The sequence below is a fragment of the Apiospora hydei genome (genome assembly GCF_038363865.1).
Source record: "Apiospora hydei strain CBS 114990 chromosome Unknown utg000004l_segment0_segment0, whole genome shotgun sequence".
NCBI lineage: Eukaryota > Fungi > Ascomycota > Sordariomycetes > Amphisphaeriales > Apiosporaceae > Apiospora > Apiospora hydei.
The window spans coordinates 2,680,429-2,704,938 of NW_027117363.1; the positions used below are offsets into that span (position 1 = coordinate 2,680,429).

The 24,510-nt window shown below is 55.1% G+C and overlaps 10 protein-coding genes across 10 annotated transcripts; 9 read left to right on the forward strand and 1 right to left on the reverse strand.

Moving 5' to 3' along the window:
• Positions 1–541: 541 nt before the first annotated feature.
• Positions 542–3,013, forward strand: PG997_003342 (uncharacterized protein; the record flags this gene model as incomplete). Its single annotated transcript, XM_066807657.1, has 4 exons — positions 542–970; positions 1,051–2,520; positions 2,585–2,835; positions 2,923–3,013. 4 exons carry the CDS (start codon positions 542–544, stop codon positions 3,011–3,013), a joined length of 2,241 nt encoding a protein of 746 aa, XP_066671275.1.
• A 373-nt stretch (positions 3,014–3,386) lies between these two features.
• Positions 3,387–3,701, forward strand: PG997_003343 (uncharacterized protein; the record flags this gene model as incomplete). The annotated part of the gene is made up of 1 exon (XM_066807658.1): positions 3,387–3,701. One exon carries the CDS (start codon positions 3,387–3,389, stop codon positions 3,699–3,701), a length of 315 nt encoding a protein of 104 aa, XP_066671276.1.
• A 709-nt stretch (positions 3,702–4,410) lies between these two features.
• PG997_003344 (uncharacterized protein) lies at positions 4,411–5,464 on the forward strand (the record flags this gene model as incomplete). The annotated part of the gene is made up of 2 exons (XM_066807659.1): positions 4,411–4,695; positions 4,772–5,464. The coding sequence occupies 2 exons, from the start codon at positions 4,411–4,413 to the stop codon at positions 5,462–5,464; spliced, it is 978 nt and encodes a 325-aa protein (XP_066671277.1).
• A 523-nt stretch (positions 5,465–5,987) lies between these two features.
• PG997_003345 (mfs sugar transporter) lies at positions 5,988–7,729 on the forward strand (the record flags this gene model as incomplete). The annotated part of the gene is made up of 4 exons (XM_066807660.1): positions 5,988–6,065; positions 6,162–6,958; positions 7,007–7,425; positions 7,494–7,729. 4 exons carry the CDS (start codon positions 5,988–5,990, stop codon positions 7,727–7,729), a joined length of 1,530 nt encoding a protein of 509 aa, XP_066671278.1.
• A 1,276-nt stretch (positions 7,730–9,005) lies between these two features.
• PG997_003346 (splicing factor U2AF 23 kDa subunit) lies at positions 9,006–9,683 on the forward strand (the record flags this gene model as incomplete). The annotated part of the gene is made up of 1 exon (XM_066807661.1): positions 9,006–9,683. The coding sequence occupies one exon, from the start codon at positions 9,006–9,008 to the stop codon at positions 9,681–9,683; it is 678 nt and encodes a 225-aa protein (XP_066671279.1).
• Positions 9,684–10,517: 834 nt separating this feature from the next.
• On the reverse strand, positions 10,518–12,420 carry PG997_003347 (Oxysterol-binding protein-like protein OBPalpha; the record flags this gene model as incomplete). Its single annotated transcript, XM_066807662.1, has 7 exons — positions 10,518–10,866; positions 10,920–11,233; positions 11,288–11,816; positions 11,877–11,987; positions 12,061–12,166; positions 12,220–12,288; positions 12,366–12,420. The coding sequence occupies 7 exons, from the start codon at positions 12,418–12,420 to the stop codon at positions 10,518–10,520; spliced, it is 1,533 nt and encodes a 510-aa protein (XP_066671280.1).
• Positions 12,421–14,637: 2,217 nt separating this feature from the next.
• Positions 14,638–18,484, forward strand: PG997_003348 (uncharacterized protein; the record flags this gene model as incomplete). Its single annotated transcript, XM_066807663.1, has 5 exons — positions 14,638–14,985; positions 15,051–15,164; positions 15,220–16,998; positions 17,069–17,455; positions 18,407–18,484. The coding sequence occupies 5 exons, from the start codon at positions 14,638–14,640 to the stop codon at positions 18,482–18,484; spliced, it is 2,706 nt and encodes a 901-aa protein (XP_066671281.1).
• A 195-nt stretch (positions 18,485–18,679) lies between these two features.
• Positions 18,680–20,593, forward strand: PG997_003349 (FYVE zinc finger; the record flags this gene model as incomplete). The annotated part of the gene is made up of 1 exon (XM_066807664.1): positions 18,680–20,593. One exon carries the CDS (start codon positions 18,680–18,682, stop codon positions 20,591–20,593), a length of 1,914 nt encoding a protein of 637 aa, XP_066671282.1.
• A 1,031-nt stretch (positions 20,594–21,624) lies between these two features.
• On the forward strand, positions 21,625–22,812 carry PG997_003350 (uncharacterized protein; the record flags this gene model as incomplete). Its single annotated transcript, XM_066807665.1, has 2 exons — positions 21,625–21,719; positions 21,924–22,812. The coding sequence occupies 2 exons, from the start codon at positions 21,625–21,627 to the stop codon at positions 22,810–22,812; spliced, it is 984 nt and encodes a 327-aa protein (XP_066671283.1).
• A 1,253-nt stretch (positions 22,813–24,065) lies between these two features.
• On the forward strand, positions 24,066–24,472 carry PG997_003351 (uncharacterized protein; the record flags this gene model as incomplete). Its single annotated transcript, XM_066807666.1, has 2 exons — positions 24,066–24,134; positions 24,302–24,472. The coding sequence occupies 2 exons, from the start codon at positions 24,066–24,068 to the stop codon at positions 24,470–24,472; spliced, it is 240 nt and encodes a 79-aa protein (XP_066671284.1).
• Between the last annotated feature and the right edge of the window lie 38 nt (positions 24,473–24,510).

Here is a 24,510-nt window from a genome sequence, read left to right on the forward strand (position 1 = left end):
TGAGGGAGGATATTAATGCAACACAGGTAGGTTCGGCTACCAGCCCCGATGTGACCATGCAATGCAGGAGATAAGACCATCCTGTCGACGCCAAGGCTGCAGAGGGCACGCCAAGCAGAGCTAGGCAAGGTCCACGGTTGCTTAAGACGGAAGGTGTAAATATCGGACGAGACTCCGTGAACCGGTGGCACGGGTTTTTGTGGTTTATTGCCAGTCTTGCCAGTTCTGCCCGTCGCTGCTAGACCCGACACAGCAGCTGCATCTGAAGTTTCTACTGTCCCTCCTCTTGGCGCAACGACAAGGGCAAGCGCGACACGACAATTCAGGCCATCTCGGCCGTGCCTGCCGTTTCTATGCAGGGAATTGGTTGGCAGGCGCATGTGTGCCTGCATATCCTAATTTCCAGATGATGTGATTACTTATATTCCCCGGACTGCACCTCTTCAATCATCGTGACTCTCCCTCCAGTCCCCCATCTCATTCTTTTTGGTCATCGCATCATTACCGTCGGGTTAGCATCATTAGTACTTGACTGCCCACGATGCGTCTCCTAGGCCTTGTGGTGAGTGCCGCCATCGCCCAGGCCGCCCGGCCAAACGAGTACATTGTCGAGTACACCTCGGGTGCCGGAGGCAATGCGCTGCGGGCCCGCGACAGCCTCGCCAGCAAGGGCGACATCCGCGTGCGCAAGTCCTTCAACAGCGCCGTCTTCTCGGGCGCCAGCATTGAGACCGAGGCGTTTGACTTTGACGGCCTGAATGCCCTGCCCGAGGTCGCCCGCGTCTGGCGCAACAACATTGTCACCCTCGACCCCATGGCCCGCCAGGCCGAGAAGGTCGGGGCCTACAAGGATCTTGACTATGTTGTTCACAACTCCACTGGTGTCGCTAAGCTGCACACGGCCGGCGTGCTCGGCGAGGGCGCGCTTGTCGGCATCGTCGATACAGGTGTCTGGTGGACACATCCTGCGGTGAGTATCTGTCCCTCTGTCATTTCTGATCAAGATTGTTTGTTGTACAGTCATGCTGACGGCTCTTATGTATGGTGCAGCTGGGTGGTTGCTTTGGCCCAGAGTGCAAAGTCACTGGTGGTTATGACTTGGTCGGTGATATCCACTGGCGACCCGGCCTGGAGAAGCACCCAGACGAGGACCCCATGGACAACGGTGGTCACGGAACCCACGTCGCGGGTATTGTGGCCGGCGAGAACGAGTATTGGAGTGGTGTGGCGCCCAAGTCGAATATTCGGATGTACAAAGTCTTCTCAGACGCCGACGGGCCTGAATCGGACGACGCGACGGTCATTGAGGCATTCCTCATGGCCGCCGAGGACGGCGTTGACATCATCACCTGCAGCATAGGTAACTTCAACGGGTGGCCGCACAACGCCTGGGCCGTCGTCGCCGACAGGCTGGTCGACGAGGGCATCTTCGTCTCCATCTCGGCCGGCAACGAAGGCAGCGCTGGTCCTTTCTTCGGCAGCACCGGTGCCTCGGGAAAGAACGTGCTTGCCGTGGCATCTATCGCGTCAGACAAGCTGCCAGTCAAGGACGGCGACAACGTCACTTTCGTTGACTGGGCAGCCGGCGGAAAGGCGAGCGACTTCACCACGTGGGGTGCCGGGAACGACCTGACAGTCAAGCCTGATGTCGGTGCCCCTGGTGGTAAGATCTACAGCACTTACCTCGACAATTCGTACTCCATCCTTTCAGGTACATCCATGGCTTGCCCCTACGTTGCCGGCGTGGCCGCTCTATGGGTCAGCCAGTTCGGAGGCCGTGCGGCCCACGGAAAGGAGTGGGCTCGCGCTCTGGGCCGCCGCATCATCAGCAGCGGCCAGCAACTGCCATGGTACGATGGCGCCAACACCGACTACAACTTCACAGCGCCCGTTGAGCAGGTCGGAACCGGCCTCGTCGACGCCTGGAAGGTGCTCAACTACGATACGCAGCTCGAGTTCGACGCGATGGGCCTGAACGACACGCACTACTTCAACCGCTATCACCAGGTGGAGCTGACCAACAACGGCAAGGAGAACATCGTCTACACCTTTTCGCACGCTCCCGCAGCGGGCTTCGAGACGTACGAGTGCGCCGCCGCCGACGACTGCCGCATCAAGCCCCGGAAGAACCTCAAGGCCATCCAGCTCGACGCCATTGTGACGCGCCTTCCCGAGCCCTTCACCCTGAAGCCCGGCGAGAGCAAGGTGGTCGAGGTCCACTTCGACAACCCGGACAAGCTCGGCTGGAACGCGGCGGCGCTGCCGGCCTACAGCGGCAACATCCGCATCAACGGCAGCAACGGCGAGGAGCTCTCGGTCCCCTACTTCGGCCTTGGCGCCAACCTTAAGGAGGTCATTTCCCCCATCTTCCGCAAGGACTACCCTGTTGCCGTCTCTGGCCCCGACAACACGTCCATTTCCGACAAGTCGATCTACTCCTTTGATCTCAGTGAGGAGGATCTTGACTTCCCGCGCATTACTGCTCGTCTCAAGTGGGGATCTGCCCAGATCCGATGGGATGTAAGTTTTCATCTATCTATCGATTCAATGACATGCGTAGCAACTGCTGACAGTGCGTACCCAGATCTTCGAGGAGAACTGGACCGAGCGCGAGTGGAAGTGGCCCTTGAAGGCCGGCGAGAACGGCTACGTCGGCACGGTGCACGGTATCGACAAGTCGACGGGCTCGGTCGACTACCCCAACATCACGGTCACGTTCCCAGTCACCTGGGCTCACCGCAACGCCGACCAGGCCCAGCTGCAACTCAACCACGAGTACTGGTGGCCCGAGGGCAAGCTCGGCAACGGCGAGAAGATCAAGTCGGGCAACTACACGTGAGTCCTTGAAAATCCCCCCCTTCTTCTGCCTTTTGAATGTGTATAATGAGCTGGGCTGACCTTGGTTCCTTCCTTTCTGCTTAGAATGCGTTTTGCTGCCTTGAACCCCTTTGGTGTTCCTGAGAATGGCAACCAGTGGAGTGTTTTCAAGACGCCCAAGATCACTGTACTATGAGTATGAGATATCGGCATACTGTATTATTATGCTAGCTTAATACCCCAAAAGACCTAATAAACTTTGTTTTGACTATACGAGAGACCCAGGCTGTCACACGTGGCTGTTTTTTCGTTCAATGCAATGGTTGAACCTAACTCAAAATGCCTTTTCTTCGCTCTGTCATCGTAACAAAGACAACACAAAATGCGCTACTAATCATGTCACAGAAATTGATTTAACCCTTTACATGCACTTACCGGGCCTATGCCGAGCGTGTATATAAAGGGGCAGTGTTTAACTTTTGCCGACTGTCCCCGATTTTAGTATTTCATATCCTCATACAACACCACATGCAACACAAACAACATCAAAGAAGAGAATCAAAACGGCCATGTCAGCGGACAAAAATTACACAGCATTGGCGCAGGAGCTGGAGGAGGCCCGCCGCGAGACCGACCTTCTCCGAGCGGAGGTGGCTGGGAGCACCGTCGTCTTGGCCGATACGATGCTGAAGATCGCAGATATCCGAGCGCGCCACTTTGAGCTGGGGCAGTCGTTCGACAGGCTGTGGGACGTGGTGCAATGGCTCAAGGTCGAGGTGCACAGCATGGAAGCCATTCTAATCAGGCGTAATGCCCGATACCAGCAGCTTAAAGAAGAGGCGGAGGGGGTGTCAGCAGAAGGAACAGGTGGCGGTGCTCCATGAAAGGAGGAGGATGCGACGTTGTAGCGCAATACGGCGTAGTGCAGTACGGCACAGTGCAGTACGGTGCAGTCCTGTCGATCCTAATCCTGGGTTGTGCTGGAATAATATATGCATGTCGTGTGCGGTTGAGTGAATACGGCGTTTAGGCGGTTACGTTTGGGGACTTTTGTGCATATCAATGGATGCAGCAGGTAGAAATTCAAGCTTACTGTGAAGTTAACGCCGGGAAGTGACTCACTTGCCGGAAAAGCCCACTTTTTGTTGGACATGTCCATAGCATTGCTCGAGTTGGGTATAGTGGCGTGATATAGTAAGTTATAGTGTTACCCGAGAAATTCGGCTATAAGTAGTGGCACCTCCTTCCTGTCGGGTATGTAGCTAAGATCTTAAGCGCATAGAAGCCTTATGATATTGTTGTTTCTTGACAGCCTTTCTTAAGTTGCATCTATTGTTTTTTTTTGTTTTGTTTTTTCTGAAGGATTCTTGTTTCTGGAGAAACTGGGTTCCAAGTCGGTCAATAGTAGGCCTAGGGTTGAATGATATTTGGAGGCTACTGGTCAGTCTATTTCTTAGTTGGAGTTACTTCCAACGTCCGTCCACCTACCTTCTCGACACCAGCACTAAAGAAGCTTGTCTATTCGCTGTGTCACAGCAATATCGATACTGATTGTACATTCGACAGAACGCACCTACATATCCGGGGAAAACCATGTCTTCCACCGACGTCAAGATTGTCTGGGGCGCGACGGGGCTCTGGGCGGCCACGCCAGAGCTTACCGAAACCTGGCTCGAGGCTCTGCAAGACCTCAACATCGCCGATATCGACACGGCCCAGAACTATGGGAAATCGGAGGAACTGCTCGGCCAGGCCGGGGCCGCGTCATGCTTTCTCGTGGACACCAAGGTTTCGGAAACTATGGGGCCGACGGTCGCGACTGGAGACGTTGTCATCAAGGCGGGGAGAGAGAGCCTCGAGAAGCTCAAGACTAAGAGTGTGAGTCCATTAGCAACCTCGAAGTTCACTAAGGTAGTTAGTCCAGCACTCTGTGATGCTAACGAGCCGTTGGCAGGTAAACGTGTACTATCTCCATTCCCCAGAGCACCGTTGCTCGCTCGAGGACACGCTATCGGGAATCGACGCCCTTTACAAAGAAGGCGCCTTCAAGAAGTTCGGTCTGTCCAACTTCCTTCCTCACGAGGTGAAAGACGTCGTCCGCGTCTGCAAGGAGAAGGGCTACATACTACCAACGGTCTTCCAGGGGACCTACTCGGCCGTCGCGCGCCGCGCCGAGACGGAGCTCCTGCCCGTCCTGCGCAAGCACAACATGGCCTTCTACGCGTACAGCCCGATCGCGGGCGGGTTCCTGACCAAGACCCGGACCGTTTTCGAGACGGGCGCGGGCACGGGCCGCTGGGACCCCAACAGCTACCTGGGCCAGGTCTACATGGGCCTGTACGCCAAGCCGAGCTACCTGGACGCGCTGGACGCGTGGGCGGCCATCGCGCGGGACGAGGGGGTCTCGCAGGGCGAGCTGGCGTACCGGTGGGTGTGCTGCAACTCGGCGCTCCGGGGCGAGTTCGGGGACCGCATTTTGATTGGGGGCGTGAAGCCCGAGTTGTTCAGGGAGGCGGCCGGGTGGATCCAGAAGGGCCCGTTGGGCGCGGAGGCGGCGCGGAGGATTGACGCGCTGTGGGATGGGATCAAGGCGGACGCGCCGCTGGATAACTTTAACGACTCCATCTCGAAGATGCCGAGTAGCTAAAGGGAGGGGGGTGAAATATGCGGCTACAAAGTACACATGTTTGCAGGTCTATGGCGATCAGTCATTGGGGAGGAAACAGTTTGCTATCGAATCTTCGTTTGAGGGGTTTCCCTTCCCTTTCCCCTCTCTTGTCTTACGGAAGCGGCAGTATGCAGTGAGACTGGGAGTGACATAATGAGGTTACATGGTTGAGGACAGTTCACCAATGATGTGCCTCCTGAGCCCACAATTTGTAAGGATTTGATGTCTCAGTGACAGCACAACCACCACTTACACTTTTTGTATTGGTTGTGCTCATCACGCCGTCATGGCGTATTTGGGTCGTATTCAGATGGGGCTAGGGATGCATAGTCTACCCCAAATATGCCGGAGTTTGTAGATCTGCAACGCAGATCGCTGATGTCGTCTTGGAGTCGAGATAAACTTAAGGCGCCGGTAGGTTGAATAGAATCAGGAGTATTTTCGACCGTCGAAGTTTCTGTCATCACTTACAGCGTTCAGATCATTTGCCGCTCCTTCTACCATGCTGTCGTCCCCTGGCGCCGCCCAGACGAGCGCCTATAACCGCAATGTCGTTGCTTTTGCCGCACTCGGCTCCATGGTCAGTGACTCCTTTCTTTCAAGCAAGTGGGCTCAAACTGTGCGAAGTAATGGACTCGCATCACTGAAACTAAAGCTTTTCATATTGCGCCGCTAGACTTACGGATATGGCGCGTCTATCATCTCGAGTACCATTGGGCAGCCAGGCTGGTATGCCTTCTTTGACCTCCCTCCCACGGGGGAGCCGGGCTACGCCGAAGTCACGACGCCTGCCATCGCGACCGCCAACGGCCTCCTGAGCGCCGGGGCCGCCGTAGCCTGCCTCGCCGTCATGCGGACAGGCGACCGCTTCGGCCGCATCCGCAACCTGCAGATCGCGAGCCTACTCGGCATCCTGGGCGGCGCCCTGCAAGGGGGCGCCGCGAACCTCGCCATGTTCCAAGCCGGCCGGTTCATCATGGGCATGTGCATCGGCCTCATGGTGACGGTGACGCCCATGTACCTGAGCGAGATCTCGAGCCCGCGCCGCCGCGGCTGGCTCGTCGGCCACCACGCCATCTTCCTCGTGTTCGGGTACATGCTGGCCTCGTGGATCGGCTACGCCGTCTACTTCGCGCCGAACGCGGCGTTCGGCTGGCGGTTCCCACTTTGTTTTCAGGTCGTGCCGCCCCTTTTCTTGCTGGCCGGGACGCCGTGGCTGCCGCAGTCGCCGCGCTGGCTGGTGTCCCGGAACCGGCACGACGAGGCGTGGGCGGAGCTGCGGCGGCTTCGTCGGTCCGCTGAAGACCCCGACGACGCGGTGGCGCGGGAGGAGCTGCGCGAGATCCAGGACCAGATCGTGCTGGACCGGCAGAAGTTGATGGCGTGGGGCGGGAACCCCTGGCGGGCCGTCTTGTCGAAGAAGAGTTATCGGAGGCGCATGGGTATTGGGTTCTTGACGCAGTGGGGTGCCGAGTTTGGGGGCCTCTTATTATTGTGAGTTACCACTGAAAGTGCGTATAGAACTGGCTGGGCTAACGGGATGGCTACGAAGAATAACTATGCTGTTATCCTGTACGAAGGGCTAGGCCAACAGGGATCCATGCCGCTTTTGCTCTCGGCCCTGTGGATTACTACAGCAGCGCTGATCTACAACCCAGGCGGCGCCTGGCTCCACGACAAGGTGAACTCGCGCAGGTGGATGTTCATCACCGGCTTTGTTGGGATCATCATCACCACGTCCTGCCTCGCGGCTATGATCGCCTGCTTCGCGGGCACGGACAACAGGGCGGGAAACGCCATGGGCGTCTTTTTCATCTTTCTCTACTTGGCCTTTCAGGGGACGTTTTGCGACACGACCATGTACATTTACATCTCGGAGATCTTCCCCACGGAAATACGCTCCATCGGGATGGGGTTCTCATTGTTTGGGCAGTTCGCTGGTACGTTGGGTGTTTTCTCACTCTCTACCCTTATATGACTTTCGGATTATACTGATCTATATGTCAAGCCACTATAATTCTACTGCAGACGGCACCGATTGGCTTCGCGGCGGTGGGCTGGAAATACTTTCTGGTGGTCATCTGCTGGAGTGTGGTTTTCGTTCCGATCATCTACTTCTTCTTCCCGGAGACGTCTCAGTTGTCACTCGAGGAGGTTGAGAAGCAGTTCGGGGACGAAGTTGTGACGCATGTCGTCGAGGAGCGGGAAGAGAAGTTGTTGAGAATGAGGGGAAGGAAAATTTGATAAACATAGAGCGACCAGGGGGTTGGGCTATACAATCTATGTATTGCCAGCCAGGTGCCGCCTAGTTCAAGATAGATGCCTCAGGAGACATCAAATACCAAAGAAGGCAACAAAGTCACTTGAAATGAACTGCACTGGTTTGCAAAACAGTGTATTGCACCCTCACTAGCGTCGGCGCTTAAGTGCAGCGGAAAAAGCCAATCACGGCGATTTCTCCCAGAGACTTCATTTGTTTTTCAATTCGAAAATGGCCGGCTTCGACTGGAATGAAGAGAATATAAGGCTGAATCCTAGCCTTGACATCGTTCCGTATATGAAGCCTGCATGTTTGAGTCTTACGTTGTATGAAAGGACGCCCGGCTTATTAGCAACTTGTAGGCGACGCCGGTCTGGCTAATTTTGTCTACGCCCGGCTTCTTGGAACCTATGGCCTCATTGGCCCCTTTCATTCGCGTCCGTCTCTTTGCTTTCATTGCTTCGCTATCATTCGCTCTCATTCTCAGGATTGAATACCGACTCCCAGTTTGTGACCCAGCCAGAATAAACGCTAGGCATGATGTAGCCCTCAATTTGCGATAGTGTGTTTTGCTGAGTTTTGGGTTGGAAGCTTCGCCCAAAGACACTACAAGTTGTTTTGCCTATTGGGTGAGGTCTGCCTGTGTTCATTACCAGGGGTACATCGCAAACTCCAGGCGGAGCAAGAAACAATCTTGTTTCATTTCAGGATCTTTTTCCGTCGGTCTCATGTCATTGGGTGAAGTTGAAGTTAACTAAAGGAGGACTTCTTCCAGCTTCAAATTAGGACCCCAGCTGGATACTATGTTTCAGCTTGAACCATGCGTCCTTAAGTATCCTGCATCAGAAAAGGTGCGGTGGTGATAGAGTTGCCTCGAAGTCGACAAGGTTGGTTGGTGGTGGATTGGAGAATTACCTAATACAAGTGGATCTGCTGATCGAAGTGGCGTTGGAATTTTCCAGCCACAGCTAGTGCCTGGTGGGTGGGTCCGAAGTTTGTCAGCCTCGAAGCTCTGAATCGCAGCCTTTCCCATTGAATTTATCGCGACACCACCACGAGATTCCATCTTTCTTCCCAACACCGCGACAACTTTTCAGTCGTCGACCCAATTTAACGAATAATTGAACGCTGTCAACCCCAAATACTACACCGTGACAGCAGATTTTAATCCCAAGCTCGAGAAGATCCGACCGACCGAAAGAAACACATCGATCCCAACCCCCAGCGCCAGCCGCGGCCAATCGACCTAGTAATTTCACAATGGCTAACTTTCTCGCCTCCATCTTCGGAACGGAGCAGGACAAGGTCAACTGCTCCTTCTACTACAAGATCGGCGCGTGCCGCCACGGCGACCGGTGCTCGCGCAAGCACGTGAAGCCCTCGTACAGCCAGACCATCCTGCTGCCCTCCATGTACCAGAACCCGGCCCACGACACCAAGTCGCACAACCGGCTGACGGCGGAGCAGTGCGCGAACCACTTCGACGCCTTCTACGAGGACCTGTGGTGCGAGCTGTGCAAGTACGGCGAGCTCGAGGAGCTGGTCGTGTGCGACAACACCAACGACCACCTGATCGGCAACGTCTACGCCCGCTTCAAGTACGAGGACTCGGCCCAGCAGGCCTGCGACGAGCTCAACTCGCGCTGGTATGCCGGCCGGCCCATCTACTGCGAGCTCAGCCCCGTCACCGACTTCCGCGAGGCCTGCTGCCGCCTCAACTCGGGCGAGGGCTGCGTCCGCGGCGGCTTCTGCAACTTCATCCACCGCAAGAACCCCTCCCCGAGCTCGACACCGAGCTCACCCTCGCCACCAAGAAGTGGCTCAAGATGCGCGGCCGCGACGACAAGAGCGCCTCGCGCAGCCCCAGCCCGGAGCCGACGCGGAGGAGGTTCTAAGGGAGAAAGAACGAACGAACACAGAATCGTTAGTCGGCAATAGGGGACCAGTCACGAACGGGCTGCAAAAACGCTACAAAAAACGCTATCAATGCATCTAGCTTCCGAATCTTTTAGCGAGCGGACGCAACTGAAGCCATACCCACACAAGGCTCTACCTGGGACTATGAAGAAAACACAGAACAACACACATTAATGCAGACCCCAGACAAGTTGACATAAGGGTCCAACGCTCTTTACTGCGTTTCGACGGTAGAGAGGGGTCTGAGAAAGAGGGAGAGATAGCGAAATAATCCCAGGGAGATATTCGACCAAAACTCTCTGGCGATCGAGATAGCTAAATCATGGTTATTTTACCTCGAAGGCTCGCATAGCAATGCGTGCCAATCAACATTTTAAGGCGTTTGATGGATGGAATGATTACCGGGCGTTCTTTCTGGTCAGTGTATCTATCCATGTAGCTCTGGGGAAGAAGGCCCTCTTTAAGGGGGAATCAAGAATTTGCAAGAGCGAATGGTTGTAATTATGAGCTTTGTATCATTACTGAAAGAGTACTACTTGATGCGTCTCCCAAATGCCAAAACCCAATCGTTGCTGTCGATAAACCTTGTGGTATCCATTCGTAAGAACAATGCAGTACAAAACTCTACCTGTAGAAGTTGAACCTAACGCTGAGGCCAATTCTAACACGCGCAGAAAACTTTCCCCATTCCGTTTGACATGATGCCCTGCCATGGATGTGCAGAGACATCCGGTAACATCAAGGCTCGTCTCAAGTGTTGCTAGACATGTTGGTTGAAAAGCCATCGGGACGCGACATTCAAGGATCCGTTGTGTCTCGCTCCGTGCCCTCGTTTTTCTTGAGCATCCGATACGTCTAGCCATCCTTGGGAAGGTCTTTCTTCATATCTCCGGCAAAGTCGATGAGTGGGCCATCTGATTTCCGGCCCGTTCCCTCGAGCATCCCTCGGATGTCGGCGGACTGCTTGCTGCCGCGCTTTTCTGCTATCGTTTCACTGACCGGGTCCTTCAGTGCCGTCGGGCTAGCTGGGGATTCGTGGCTTTGGCTGACATCGATCAAATCCTTGTTCTGCGTAGACACTGTTCGGGAAAGGTCGCTAGAAGCACGCGGCGGAATCACGTTGCGCTGCGAAGGTTTCTGCCCTGCCACCACAGGGTAGATGGCCATGGCCTGCTCGGCTTGCTTGGCGGGGGTTGAACCGTCACTAGGAAGTTTTGTCAGCCTCTTCAATCTCTCCACCAAGGACGCTTGACCTACATCTTTGCGTTGATGATCCATTCCAGTTCTTCCTCGCCTTCTTCTTCACCGCCGGGACCACCCTTTACCCTTCGGAATAGTCGCGGGTGCCACTCAACATTCTCTGCAGCGCGTTTGGCGGCCTCCTCGCGCTGCATATCCTCCACGCGCGTTTTCTCATCAGTAGCGAGCTCGTGGTTCTTGTCCAGAACCGCCTGTGCCGTGTTGTACCATAGCTTTTGTGACTCACGCTCATCCTGTTCTTCAAGTGGCCTGACTTGGTACTTTGCTGGCCTTGCCTTGGCGCCGTTGAAGAACATCTCCTTGAGGCCAGTCTGCGGACACCGGTCAGTACGAGCCTTACGCCACGACTTCGCCGTGGAACTTACTCTGACATCCCGGATGAACATTTCATCGCTCCACAAGCCAGAAAGCTCATACAGGATCTCGCCAGTCTGCTCATTCTTTATCGTGCCGCCGATAGCGTTGTAAGTCCCTCCTACCCAGCCTTTCGTCTTGAAGTCTATGTCGGCTACAAGACCCAGTTCAGGACAGCGCACGAAGCTGTGGTCGCCCAGCTCATACTTCATCTTGCCGAATAGTATGCCGCGCGCATACATGTTGGGCTGCGTCAAGATGTACCGTTCGCCCTTCTTGGGGTCTTTGCCCCGGTTGAGCAGGGAGAGTATTGCAGTGCCTTCCATCATACTGGCAGCAGAGTTACCCAAGAACTTGCTCCTAGGCTTCAGGGTGCCATCGACTCGAATATGGTGGTCAGGAACCAGATAGAAGTAGCTGGACTTGGGCGGATGGTGTGATGTTTGCTCCGAGATGTAGTAGGCGCGCGTGTCGTCAGGTAGATCCCAGTAACATGTAAAGATCTCGCCGAGGATGGGGTTGAGTGGCTTTTTGACGCCCCTGTTGACATTATTGGTAAGTTGCAAAGTCTAGGTGGCCAAGAAGAGGGCGTGAACGAACGGAGGTCGTATATGCCAGCCACTGAGATAGAACTTTACTACACCAACGAAGCGATCAACTGGATTCTCCAGGTCGGGAATGCCGAGGAGCATCTCGGGGTGGCACATGAAGCTGGAGAGCAGGGTTCAAGTTAGCGATGTCCTCTCTCACAGAGGCGGTGAAGATGCATCGGGGGGTTGCGCACTTGGTTATTCTCTCCAGCATACTGCGTGGCTCGAGGATGAAGGTAGGCAGAACCACTCGACTAAGATCGGCACCCGGTCGCAGCTGGGATATGATGTGCATGAGTACTACGCTGCTGGCTTAGTTTGCGGTACACCCTGGGCATCGCCATGAGACTCACCGTTGCCCTGATCGGGCTCGACCACGAGGGTGTCGTCATCCGCGTCGCCGTCGAGCGACGAGCGACTGCCTAGGTGCAGGAGAAACATGGTCAGTCATGGCGGTGGCCAGGGTATGCGTGTGTTTACAAGGGCAAAGAAGTCGTACTGGCATTCGAGGCCGTCCGGTGTCGCCCGGAGAAGCTCAGTGTTTTCGCATGCATCTTGGCTGGCAGTCGTGGTTGTTCGGGCGGCCTCCGACGACTATAATAAGCTTTAGGTCGAGTGCGTGCTGGGCTGCCAGGCCGGGAACAGTGGCGGAGGTCTTCGAAGAGTCGAAGACTTTCCCAGATTTGCCGGTCGGGACGAGGAGCAGTGTGCCAGCGAAACGCCTTCTGTACTCGGCCTTGCTGCTGCTGCAAAGATATGCTGGTAGACGAGGTACAAGTGTGGAATGGATGGATGGATGGGAACAGCACTCTTCTACTTTACTGCAAAGCGTGCTGACTGACTGGGGGGCCTTCGTTCAGGTGAGGTCGGTTTCCTAGACAGGCAGACACCAAACGTCAAGTAAGTACTTGCATAGGGGGAAGGCAAAGGTGCAAAAAGAGGGACGAACAGCGGGAGCTATCAAGTACAGCACAGGCAACCCCTCATCGCCAATGACAGGGGAGTGCGTAATAGCTGATTGGACTTTTGGGGGCGGGCTGCTTATCGATTATGGTGGGTGCTGGAATGAATGCTCTCGGGCGGCGGCGGCTGCTGCTGCTGCTGCTGCTACTTGTGCTTTGATGCTCGCTGGGCGGCTGGGCGGCTGGGCTGGGGAGCTGACAGGATGAGGATGAAGCAAGTGGAAGTGCCCATGCCTATGACCTCACTCACTCGGCTTTTGCCTTTCCCATCCATCCCAGCATCCAAGCAAACGCAGAAGCTCCGGTCTTCCGCCCTCTCGGGCTGTCGGTCGTACTCAACACTTCATGCCCTGCCGCGCAACCCTAGCGACTCCCGGCGCTAACAGTTACCGGTATCCCAATACAAAACTAACATGTGCTTTATTCAAGAGCAATGTCCACGTACATGCTTGTGTGTTCCCAATCATCGACAGACCGACAGAAACACTGAGTGCTGGATGCAACGGAAGTGGTGCGGAGTGGGTATCTCTCCGCACAGATTTATGTACATGTAGGTACATCAGACCAACCCAGCCAACCAGCCTGCGCTAGGCAGGTGGCAGGCGGCACCTGCGCCGGGAGGTAGGGATTGGGCGCTGAACCAAACAGCCGCCCGCTTGGTTTGGGACCACGAGCAGAGGAGCATGACCATTTGAAGGAGGGCAGCCGAGAATACACGACACGAGCATGACCTTGCCTCCCTGCCTCCCGCCCATTCAGCTCCGGGGAAACATGAGTCGGAGGTCGTCAGGCACTCTTACCACAGCCCAAGCAGTGCGACGGCTTTCCCGAAACGAGTTAGCCAAGTCCAACCTCCCGCTCAATTCGACGGACATCCTAATTTTCGCCTGGCAGACATCAAAGTGTACCATACCTTATGTTGAGTATGTTCAGAGTGACATGCCATTTATCAACACCGTTGATCCGCGGTTATTCGCCCAATGGTGTCCGAACAACGAACGGTGAGAAAGGTTGGATGAGGAAGGACTCCATTCCATATGCTTCTCAGCTCCATTTATGCTACATGCAGCCCAATCCAGGACGGATGATCGACTACGAGAACCTAGGAAGCACGTTTTTTGTTGCTGGTTTTTAGCGGGCCCATTCCCATGGAGCCGTCCGATCGGTTTTGTTCGGTTCGTACCTGCGACCAGAAAAAAAGGAGAAGCCCATTCTCCATTTCCCAGTCCATCCTGAACGGGTCCCAGGGTCCCGGCTTTGGTTATTAATAAGGTTTGTCGCCTGATCGGGGTCTTCAACCCACATTTCGGCGTCGATTCGCATCGTCGTCTCCGTAGCGATCGGTCGGGCTCGACGGTTGGGCATAGAGTCTGGATGGGCAGCGTCGCCGCTAGCTGCCTATATTATCGCGCTTTCGCCGTCGGGCTCCCGTGCTGAGGATGGCTTCTTCCTTAGCCGTCGAGTTAGCGAGACATTTCAACAAGAAGCGAATCAAGATTTGATACAGCGGTCCAGGCCATGTTCCACTCCCAAGTATGGCACTAGTGGCACTGACGTATGTGCGGCCGGCCCGTTGTTGGTCGAGCGGCGCGTCAAGCGACAAGCGTCGAGAAGAATTGTTGTTGTTCCAATTGTCCCTCGCTTCGCACTTCTCGTTGTCCCGATCTGAACCCAAGCCGACTGCTCTTCTTCTCCGCCCCTCGCCCGTCCCTCCCTATCCGCGAGAGCAAGCCACCCAGTCACTGGCGCTGGAGCGACCTGGAGGCCTAATGGTTCCGCGATCCTCGAGATACGCGGAAAAGCAGGGCAATGTTGGAGTCTTCACTCCCACCTCCACCGTGGCAAGATAGCACCGCCGATCCCCTGACGGAACTGCCAGGAACCCGACAATTCTTGGACGCGGATCCGAGACCAACCTTTATTGCGCCCATTGACCCATCCGCTCCGCTGTCCTTTGGTATTTACTTTGCAAACCATGCCTTCCGTCGCGACGGACTCGAAGAGCAGGTCCTGCGCGACACCCGGACTGGAAAACAGTTCCGGGCCTGGGCGCAGACCGTGGCGCAATGGCGGCCACAATACCGATTTGCCGGCCGCATCTGGTCCGCCTTCACCATCTCCGCCAAACTGAAATGCATTCAAGCCTCTGAAATGACCGTCGCCTCCCAGCAGAGGAGCCTACGGCCCGACCGCTCCCTTTCTACCAACGATGCCCCCGGAAGCTAGAGGACGTCAGCTTTTACGATGCCAGACTCACCACCCTCTACAAGATGATTGACATGGGTGAAGTCGGCAACTTCGAATACGACACGTACGGAAGGCTTCTACGAGCTAATGTACTGGAATTACTGTGCATACTGCATTAGAAGCATAGCTAACGGTAAAACGTAGGAATCATTTTATAGGCAAAGTCTTCATCCGAGAGACCCAGCCCTCCACCAAGACTTCTCATTCGTGGACCTAGTCTATCCAGCTGATGTGGAATTGGCGTTATTCAAATGGAACAGTCTGACTCTAGGCACCCCAGTCACGTTCGAGATGCGTTGGAAGAACGCGCAGTATGGCATTTCCCACGACGAAGAAGTGGAAGACTACCAATGGATTCTCTGCACGTGCGTGCCGATCCGGGACAACGAAGGCAACGTGGCCAGTATCGCGGGCAACACCATCGACATTGGTGCCCAGAAACGGATACAGAAACAAGCGCTCCAGCGGGCCGAGGCTCTAGAACGGGCGCGAGCCAGCGAGCGTAAGTTTACTCGTTTCGCCCTTTTGGCGCCGGTCGCCATCATTGTCATCGACATGAAGCGGAGGATCACGTACTGCAACACTCGCTTTTTCGAAATGTCGGAACATCCGCCTACCAATGAGTTTAAGAAGATGGATTGGCACAACTTCGTCTACGAAGAGGACTACCCCATTGTAGACAGGCAATGGGATACGCTGATTTCCGACCAAGAGCTGAAACAAGCTGTCTTCAGGTTACAACGCACCTGGGCCGATGGGGACGGCATATCTCGACAAGTCTGGGTGGAATCTTCAGTCATTCCAGAATTCGAGGACGACGGTACTGTCGCGTCTTATCTCTGTGTCATGACAGACATATCACGCTTCAAGTGGGCCGAACAAGTCCAGAAGACGCGGACCGAGGAGGCTGTCGCAGCGAAACGGAAGCACGAAAACTTCATCGACATGACATCTCACGAAATGAGGAATCCCCTGTCGGCCATCATACAATCGGCAGACTCGACCATTGACTCGTTGAAAGTGGTCATGTCGATGATTTCCCAATCGCACCCAAAAGACGACCGAATCGTCCAGCAGACGAATGTCGAAATCAAGCAGTGCCTAGATTCACTTCACACGATTGTTTCGTGCTCTCTTCACCAGAAGAGGGTTGTGGATGACATCCTCACTCTTTCTAAGATGGACTCCAACCTCATGGCCATTGCGCCGGTCAGGTCGGATACTGCGCAGGTCATCAGTGAGGCCATCCACATGTTTGAGCTTGAATGTAAGAAAGACGGCATTGACCTGATATTTATCGAGGATCCCTCGGTCAGGCAAATGAGAGCTGAATATGTCATGATGGATCCAAGCCGAACACTACAAGTCTTGATCAATCTCCTGACAAACGCTATCAAATTCACTCGGGACCGACCGACGCGGCGGATCGTCGTGCGCTTGGGCGCCAGTGCCGAACCACCATCATCTGATAGTCCCAGTGGCATCTCCTACGCCGCTGCCACTACGGAATCGACGGGCCTGCTTGTCAATTCGGAATGGGGAATGGGGCGTCCGGTATATGTATGGGTATCATGCCAGGACACCGGCTGTGGCATGTCATCGGGAGAGCAAAGTAAGCTCTTTACTCGATTCACTCAGGCAACACCGCGTACGCATATCCGGTACGGGGGCAGTGGGCTCGGCCTTTTCATATCGAAGAAGCTCACCGAGCTACAAGGAGGCTCGATTGGGGTACGATCGGAACCAGATGTGGGCTCGACGTTCACTTTCTTCGTGGCTACGCGCATTGCACCTCCTCCTACGCCGATCAAAGTCAGCGCCGCGAAAGACTCGCCATTGAACTGGCCTGGTACCGTGGAGCACGATGCTCGGAGAAAGATAGGCCATCTGTCTGTGCTTATTGTTGAGGATAACCTGGTCAACGTAAGTCCATCCCGCACCCTGCGCTGCCATTAGTTTCTACTCCATGGTAAAATGGCTCACGACCACACAGCAAAAGGTCCTCTCACAGCAGTTACGTAAGGCTGGCTGTCAAGTGCATGTCAGCAATCACGGCGCAGAAGCGCTCGAGTTTCTCCGGAAGACGTCATACTGGGCGGCGGCGAAAGCGGGCGACAGCAAGCGGGCGTCGTCGCCTCCGCTAGTAGATCTGTCGGTGATACTGATGGACATTGAAATGCCTGTGATGGACGGACTCGCCTGCACGCGCAAAATCCGGGACTGCCAGAAAAGTGGTGAAATCATCGGGCACATACCCATCATGGCCGTGAGTGCTAATGCCAGAAGTGAACAAGTGAGCATGGCGAGAGATTCCGGCATGGACGACGCCATCTCTAAACCGTTTCGGATACCGGAGTTGATGATGAAGCTGGAGACGTTGGTGAGTGGAGGAGGTGCATTGTTGACTGCGAATTCAACCCCTAGCCTTTGATAGCAACGATAGATTCGAGATTCTGTACCTACGTACCTGTATTTAGACCATACCGTATACATACCCAATATTGCTACCATTGTAGACCAGTGCACCAGCTCTCAGAGCACTCTGATGATGTATCGTCAGTGGAGGGTCTCACTTCTGTAGTACATGCTTCGAATACTTCCCTCTAGTTTGACCCTTGCCAATCACGGGGGTTAGGCCAAGAGGAAGCGAAGTGGGGCGCAAGGGTCCTCACCAGTACTCACATCAAATATCCAGCGCCATGCTAAGCCTGGCCGGGACTAGTGGCGATAAGGAGCATGCGGCTAGGCAAGTACGGTGCGTACGAGCCCACGGACTTGCCCGGTTTTGACTTTGTTTGATCGAATGAATGTTGGCCGACGAGAGCCGGTACATGCATATCCAGCCTAACAACCTTGATAGGAGCTGTGATAAGGTACCGCCGTCCCTAAAACGTAAAAAGTCGATCTCCATTCGCGGCTGATCAGTGGGACGGACAGCACTTTGCGCGACCAGCAACGGGCAACCAACCACCAAGTACCCTGCTAAACCTGCTAACCACATGAGCCAGCGATTCACCATATGTTCACCATTGCTTCCAGTCACTTGCCTGAACTTACTGCACCGCATACATCGTACTCTTGCTGCAGTTGCTGGTCTCGTGCCTACCTACATGACATACCAATACGCACGGTAAAAACCAAACCCCCTGTGCAGGCTCGCAGTTGTATGTTGTTGTTGTTGGTATTACGCTTTCTCTTTTTACTCAACGGACCCCTTGCCGATCTGACTTACATTGATTGCATCCATTCCCGCATCAATAGACGCGCTCCGACATCCATGGTTATATCAATTAATTGTGGATGAGCCGTCCTACCAACTCCACCTCCACAGTCATCGTCTGACCCCCCTCCGTCTTCGACGCCACCAGCGCAACAGTTCGAGCTTAATCCCATCTTCATACTGGGATAACTTTTTGTTTGCCCGCAAGTCCAGCCTCGCCTTTTCACCCAGAATCCGAGCTGGGCCACCGAGATACGCGTTGACACCATAGGTTCATGGCTAGCCTGTCTGTGGGCAGATTTGCAGAGCCGCATCCTCCCCGCCATCGTGACCACACACATACCATCCCGCCCGCCCCAACCGAACAGCCACGAGACACACACCATGGCAAGTCGCCAATCCTCTGCCGACGCTGATCAGCGCCCTGGCCCGAACGACGACGAGTCTGGAAGCTCGTATGCTGGCAGCGACAACGGATCCGCCCTCGAAGCAGCCCATGGCGCACGCGCACCCTTCAACGGCCCAATCCAGAGCCCCCAAATGAGCGAGGGCCACCCGCGCTCGCCAGACGACCAAGATCACAATGCAGCACCAGAATCCGCCGACCGCCATGCAGAACTCGATGCACCTGGCGAAACGACCGAATCGCCTACGACTACAGAACCGCTGGGGGCCATTTCGGAATCACAGAACGAGCACATGGACGGCGACCAGGCAACAATAGGAGTAGGGGAAGCGGGCGCTGCGACCCCTTCAAATCAAAGCTCTGGAGAACGAGCTGAACCCGCCGAACTGCCATCAGCATCGGCCGCCGCCGAGCCAACAAGGGTGCCTGGGCTGACCCTGCTTGAGGCCTTGAACGACTTGACTGTTTCCCCGAGGACTGCAGCTGGTACCCAAAATGAGCTACCTCCTCTCCCAAGCTATGCTGCCGAGCCAACGTCTCCCGCATCGTTGGTTGGCCGACGAGGTTCATCGCAAAGTGGCCGACGCGGTGATAGTGCCGGCTCTCAATCGTCAGGCCTACTCCCAGCCCAACCTGCCCACCAGACTCGGCCCAGCGAGCCCCAAGGAGTGCGCAGGCGACCCTCCGAGTTCACGCTTCCCAGGTGGCAACCAGACGCCGAGGTCACCCTGTGCCCTATATGCCGTACGCAATTTAGCATTTTTGTTAGGAAACATCACTGCCGTAAGTGTGGCAGAGTCGTCTGCGCCAACTGCTCGCCCCATCGCATCACTATACCGTATCAGTACATTGTTCGGCCTCCTGGCGACCAAGCCTTGCTGCGTGCGTCAGGAATCTGGGGCGAAGAGGGCACCATGGTGGATTTCAGTAATATTGGAGGTGGCGAGCGCGTGAGGCTTTGCAATCCCTGTGTTCCTGATCCGAATACGACGCCACCGCAATCCCAGGGCCAGCCATCGGCCCATGGTCCTCCTTTTTCGCCAAGATCTTCCCATCAGAGGTCCCAGAGCTCCGCAAGCGTTACTAGCTATGGAAACCCCGAGGCTTCGGGTAGTGGGTTTCCATCTTTCTTCATGATGAATTCTCCGGCAAGCGCTTACCCTAGGAATCGAAGCGTTACGGTTGTAAGTAGTATCACTGCGCAATACATGGATTTGGCCAGACTGCTGACATCGGCTCAGAATTCCAACTTCTCTCGCTCTGGCCATGCTGAACGCGATGCTCGCACCATCGCTACTGGGAATGTGGTCGGCCGCCCTGGCTATTACTATCACCAATCCACGCCAGCAGGCGAAGCTTTTGCCTCCTCTTCCCGCCAAGGTTCTATTCAGCCGCGAGGCCATGCCTCTTCTTACTACAGAGCTCAGTACGGGTCATACCCTGCATCATCCTCTTCAGCTGCTGCTATGAACGACCGGCCCCTGCCGCCCCCTCCCCAAATTCCGGAGGAAGATGAGTGCCCCGTCTGCCATCGAGAGTTGCCCTCGCGCGAACTACCCAATTTCGAGGTTCTGCGCGAAGCCCACATCAACTCCTGCATTACATCACACAGCTCATACTCGCCCGCGCCATCGAATCCCAACCAACAGGGTGGTCATAATACACCGCCACCTCGAGCCGTTCGACGAACTGGCATGTTCCCGTACGTGGCGACGGAAAAGGACTGTGTCGATTCTGCTGAGTGCACCATCTGCCTCGAGGAGTTTGAAGAAGGGGTGCCTATGGCCCGACTGGAATGTCTCTGCCGTTTTCACCGTTCCTGCATCACAGCCTGGTTTGTGAATCACCCAGGCCGCTGTCCCGTCCACCAGCACGACAGCTTCGGGTACTGATTGGTATATGCCCTGCAAGGTGGCGTTCATTCCCTACTTGGTGATTCTTTCGCTTTGGTTTGCTTCGACTGTTTGTGGCTTAAAAGGCGCAGCGAGATGGAAGAGCAAGTATTGGCGTATGCCAGTGACTTTGCGGTTGCATAAGCGCGGTACAGTTTGGTATCATGTGGCCGAGTTGGCCTGTTGTTTTGTTTTGTTTTGATCAGCGATGCTTGGGGTTTCTTGACAATCATGCATCTTACACACGTCTGGCGTTTGGATGGTGGCACACTCTCATTTTAGAACGTCAATACCACGCAGGGCTCGCACCAAAATGTGGTGTATTAGCCTGCCACTGCAACTACTAGGGAGCCAGCCCCCTCACATGAATGCCGTTACTATATATAGCACGGGCCTGCATGCCAGGTTCTTGGTATTGTCCCTCTAGTGGCTCTCCGCTGTTCGGTGCCAGTGCAGAAAAGAGGCAGATCCGGCGGATGCAACCGAGCATTCTGCAATAGTGTGCCACGCATACGATCTACCAATCATTGCTGGACTTGGCGCGGACTGCAAGTCAGATTTCGCAACTATTGGTTTTGCTTGGCAAGGATCTCATGCATAGCATTCATGGTAACCTTAGCCGGCAGGGTGGTATCCCACCGTCATCGAAGGTCTAGGCCCAACGCCAGCACAGGGAGAGGCTCGCTGTCGCCCAGGGTCCATGCCGCTCAGCGACCCGAAACCAGGGGGGCGGGGACGGCTCGTGTTTGCATCATCGATACAATTTGCATCACCCTATCACAACGAGGTTCATGCGGCTTATGTTGCAGTCTATTATTGACTGGAAGAAGCAATTATGAAAACCTTAAAGTGCAACCCTCCATCTGCAAGCTCATGGCCATCGGTAATATTGGCGCCGGCGTCGTGGGGGACGGCCTCGGCTTCATCAGTATATAAGTATTGGTTCAGCTCAGCCTATGATAGCGTCAATAGAGATGATTATTACATACGTTCTCTTCTCAACCGTGGCATAGCAAAACCACCTCCCTATCATGGCGAAAGCGCGACTGATTGCCATCGGTGCTACTGTTGCCAGCCTTGTGATTCCGGCTTTCTCAGCTGGGCCTATCGAGGGTCGCCAAGCAGGGTGCGCACGCGATAATCTTCTGCGTGGGCTTTTGAACCCGGCGCGAACGGCTGAAGCGACCTCGTTCTGCAATGACTACCTCTGTCGACCCTACTCTACGGTAACAAAGACATCATGACTCTCCACCATTTGGCTGTCCCTTTTCTTCCCCTCGGACGGGGCTGATAATGATAACGCGTAGGTCACTGCCACGACAGCAGGCAGCGCACACCCGCTGTATCTGTATAACCTCCAGCCGTCTGCCCATGGTAGCGGGACGCCGTTGAGCTACCCTTCGCCCCCCACACCGAGCACTATCCCAGGAAACGCCGCGTGCTATGCCTGGCCGGCCGGTGTGCCCTGCCCCTATCCTCCGACCCGCAAGAGGTCGCCTGGCCCTGCTCTTGCCGCCCCAGCCCCCGCCGTCCAGGGTCGTCAGGCAGCAGCCGACTGTTCCACGCCCACGGTCCCGGCCTTCCTCACGACGACGGCCACCACCTCCTACCCGGCCTCCCGCCTCAGCAGCGCCTGCTCCTGCCTCGTGGACGCCGCCCCGCTGCCGACCACTACCACCACCTGCACCGCCATCGGCGCGGGTGCGACGTGGCCACAGACCACTATCCCGGCCTTCTGCCAGCCGTCCTTCCACGTCAACCGCGCATCGCTGGCGGGCATCACGGGGGTCAGCACCGCCGTCGCGACGCTGGGGGTCGTGAGCGATAAGCTGGATTGCTGCGTCAGCTGCGCGGGGATCTATAACTGCGTGGCGTGGAGCTACGTGCCTTTCTCTTCTCCGATTCCTGGCTCTCCTACCACAAAAGCTGCTGCTAGTGGCAACAGCAAGATCAATCCCTGGATCTCGGGCATGTGCGTCGCCGTGTACAACTACGGCACTGCTCTGAACAGCGAGAACAACGCGGCGGCCGTGTGTCCCAACGGCGCCGTCGGTGAGGTCCTCGGGGGCGGGTCCAGTTATCCGTCCGGCGGCGGACAGCTCCGGTGGGAGAACCTGTACTACAACGGGTGGAACGAGGGACCGTGTGGGAGGCCGCTGAATGTGTTTCAGAGCGGGCAGGATGGGGGGAGGGGGGATTATGATATGTTTTGTCAGTGATGATGGGATTGGTTTGGTTGATAGAGGGACTCTTCTGGGGATGGAGGGGGAACTCGTGGTAAGGAAGGAGAAGGGCAAAGAGGTCAAACATTGCGTACCCCTTTCTCCCTGCTTGAAACCAATCTAGCCAAGGTCTTTTGGCCTTTCTGTGGTAGTCCCCAGGGCTTGAAGACTTTGTCAATGCACGCAACTGTTCTCAGCTGCATCTGCTAGCATCAATATTCGATGAGTAAACACGCGATGTTTCGCCTTGCTTTGATATCCGTCGTCAGCGCTACTAATTAGCACCTTGTGTCTGTTCTGGGCAACATGCCCTTTGCCTCAACCCCTGAGACATCGAGGATGGGGTTCACAAGCCAAATGGTCAAAGACATCAATGTTTTGGTGTGGGCAGACTTATCCCCGCCATTTTGGCCTTTTTGAACTGCAAGTCTCGAAGCGAATGTGGTGATAACGGCGGGGAGGTTGGTCTAGATCCTCCGGTTAACATTTGACTTTTCGGGAAACAGTGGATGGGGGCTAATCTTTCTGTCACCGTACTGTAACCTCCCACCATCCACCATCCACCATCCAGCTAGTGGGGGACCTCTCTCTTCCTCCTTCATCACACATTCTGAGATTACACACATCGATCGTCACGCTTTGCTGAGCTAGGAATACAGGCCTTTCAGAGCTTATTCGTCTAGACCTTGCAATTGTGTCGTGCTACAGGCGTAAGCTGTATGCCCTTTTGGGTGCTACTGACCTATGTAGATGGGCGATAGCATAGCATCATACGTTATGAAGGATAGACTTGCATTTGGTCACAGCAGTGACAACGCCGCTGTTTCTAAGTCCATTCGATAACATCGTGAGCTCACAGAAACCGCAAGATCGGCCCATTTTCGTCGAGGCCATCATCCTAGCTCGTCTTGAGACGTTGCGAGGGAAAGAACCAGATAGGTATCCCGCTCCATTACTAAGACCAAGGGGAGTTCCCTAGTTATAGATCATGGCAGTGTGAGATGAGTCCGAATCAACTATAAATAGGTGTCTTCTTCCTTCGCTGGTATGGGGTCCATCTCCCTCGGAAAGAACACCAGCAACCAAAACAAAACAGTCAGAAAGGCCATCTTATTTCTTCACTGCCCCCCTCCGTCCCAAGAACCACTTTTCCAACATACAATACATCGCCGCCCTCGTAGTCGTCTCCACGGCGATCTCTGCCGCCCACGCCTTTTGCTGCCTTCCCAACATAAATGACTCCTGCGACGATGGCAGCTTTGACACCCCGTGCTGTGCCACTGGGCCTTGCAACATCTTCTGCTGCAACTGTGACGGGCGTAAGTTATGATTTCCCCTATATTGGATTTCCTGCAACCAGATAGATTCCACCCTTCCCTCAAACCACCCCTTTAAGAAATAGAAGAAGCAACGGTACAGAAGAAGCAGAGGCAGAAGAAGAAGCAAATACTAAAGCATTGCATTTCCAGGTTGCCGTTCCTCCAAGCGCAGCCTCGCCGCCGACCCGTTCGCGAGCAAGCCCGTGGAGGAGGCCTTCGCCTTGGCCGACACCGCGGGTAATGGCAAAGTCACCCTGCCGCAGTACCTTGCCTACATGCGTGTTCCCGAGGAGGACGACTCGGCCAAGGCCGTTTGGGCCGCATGGTTCAACAAGTGAGCGTTTGTTCCTTTGGTTATATTTATATACCTATGCTG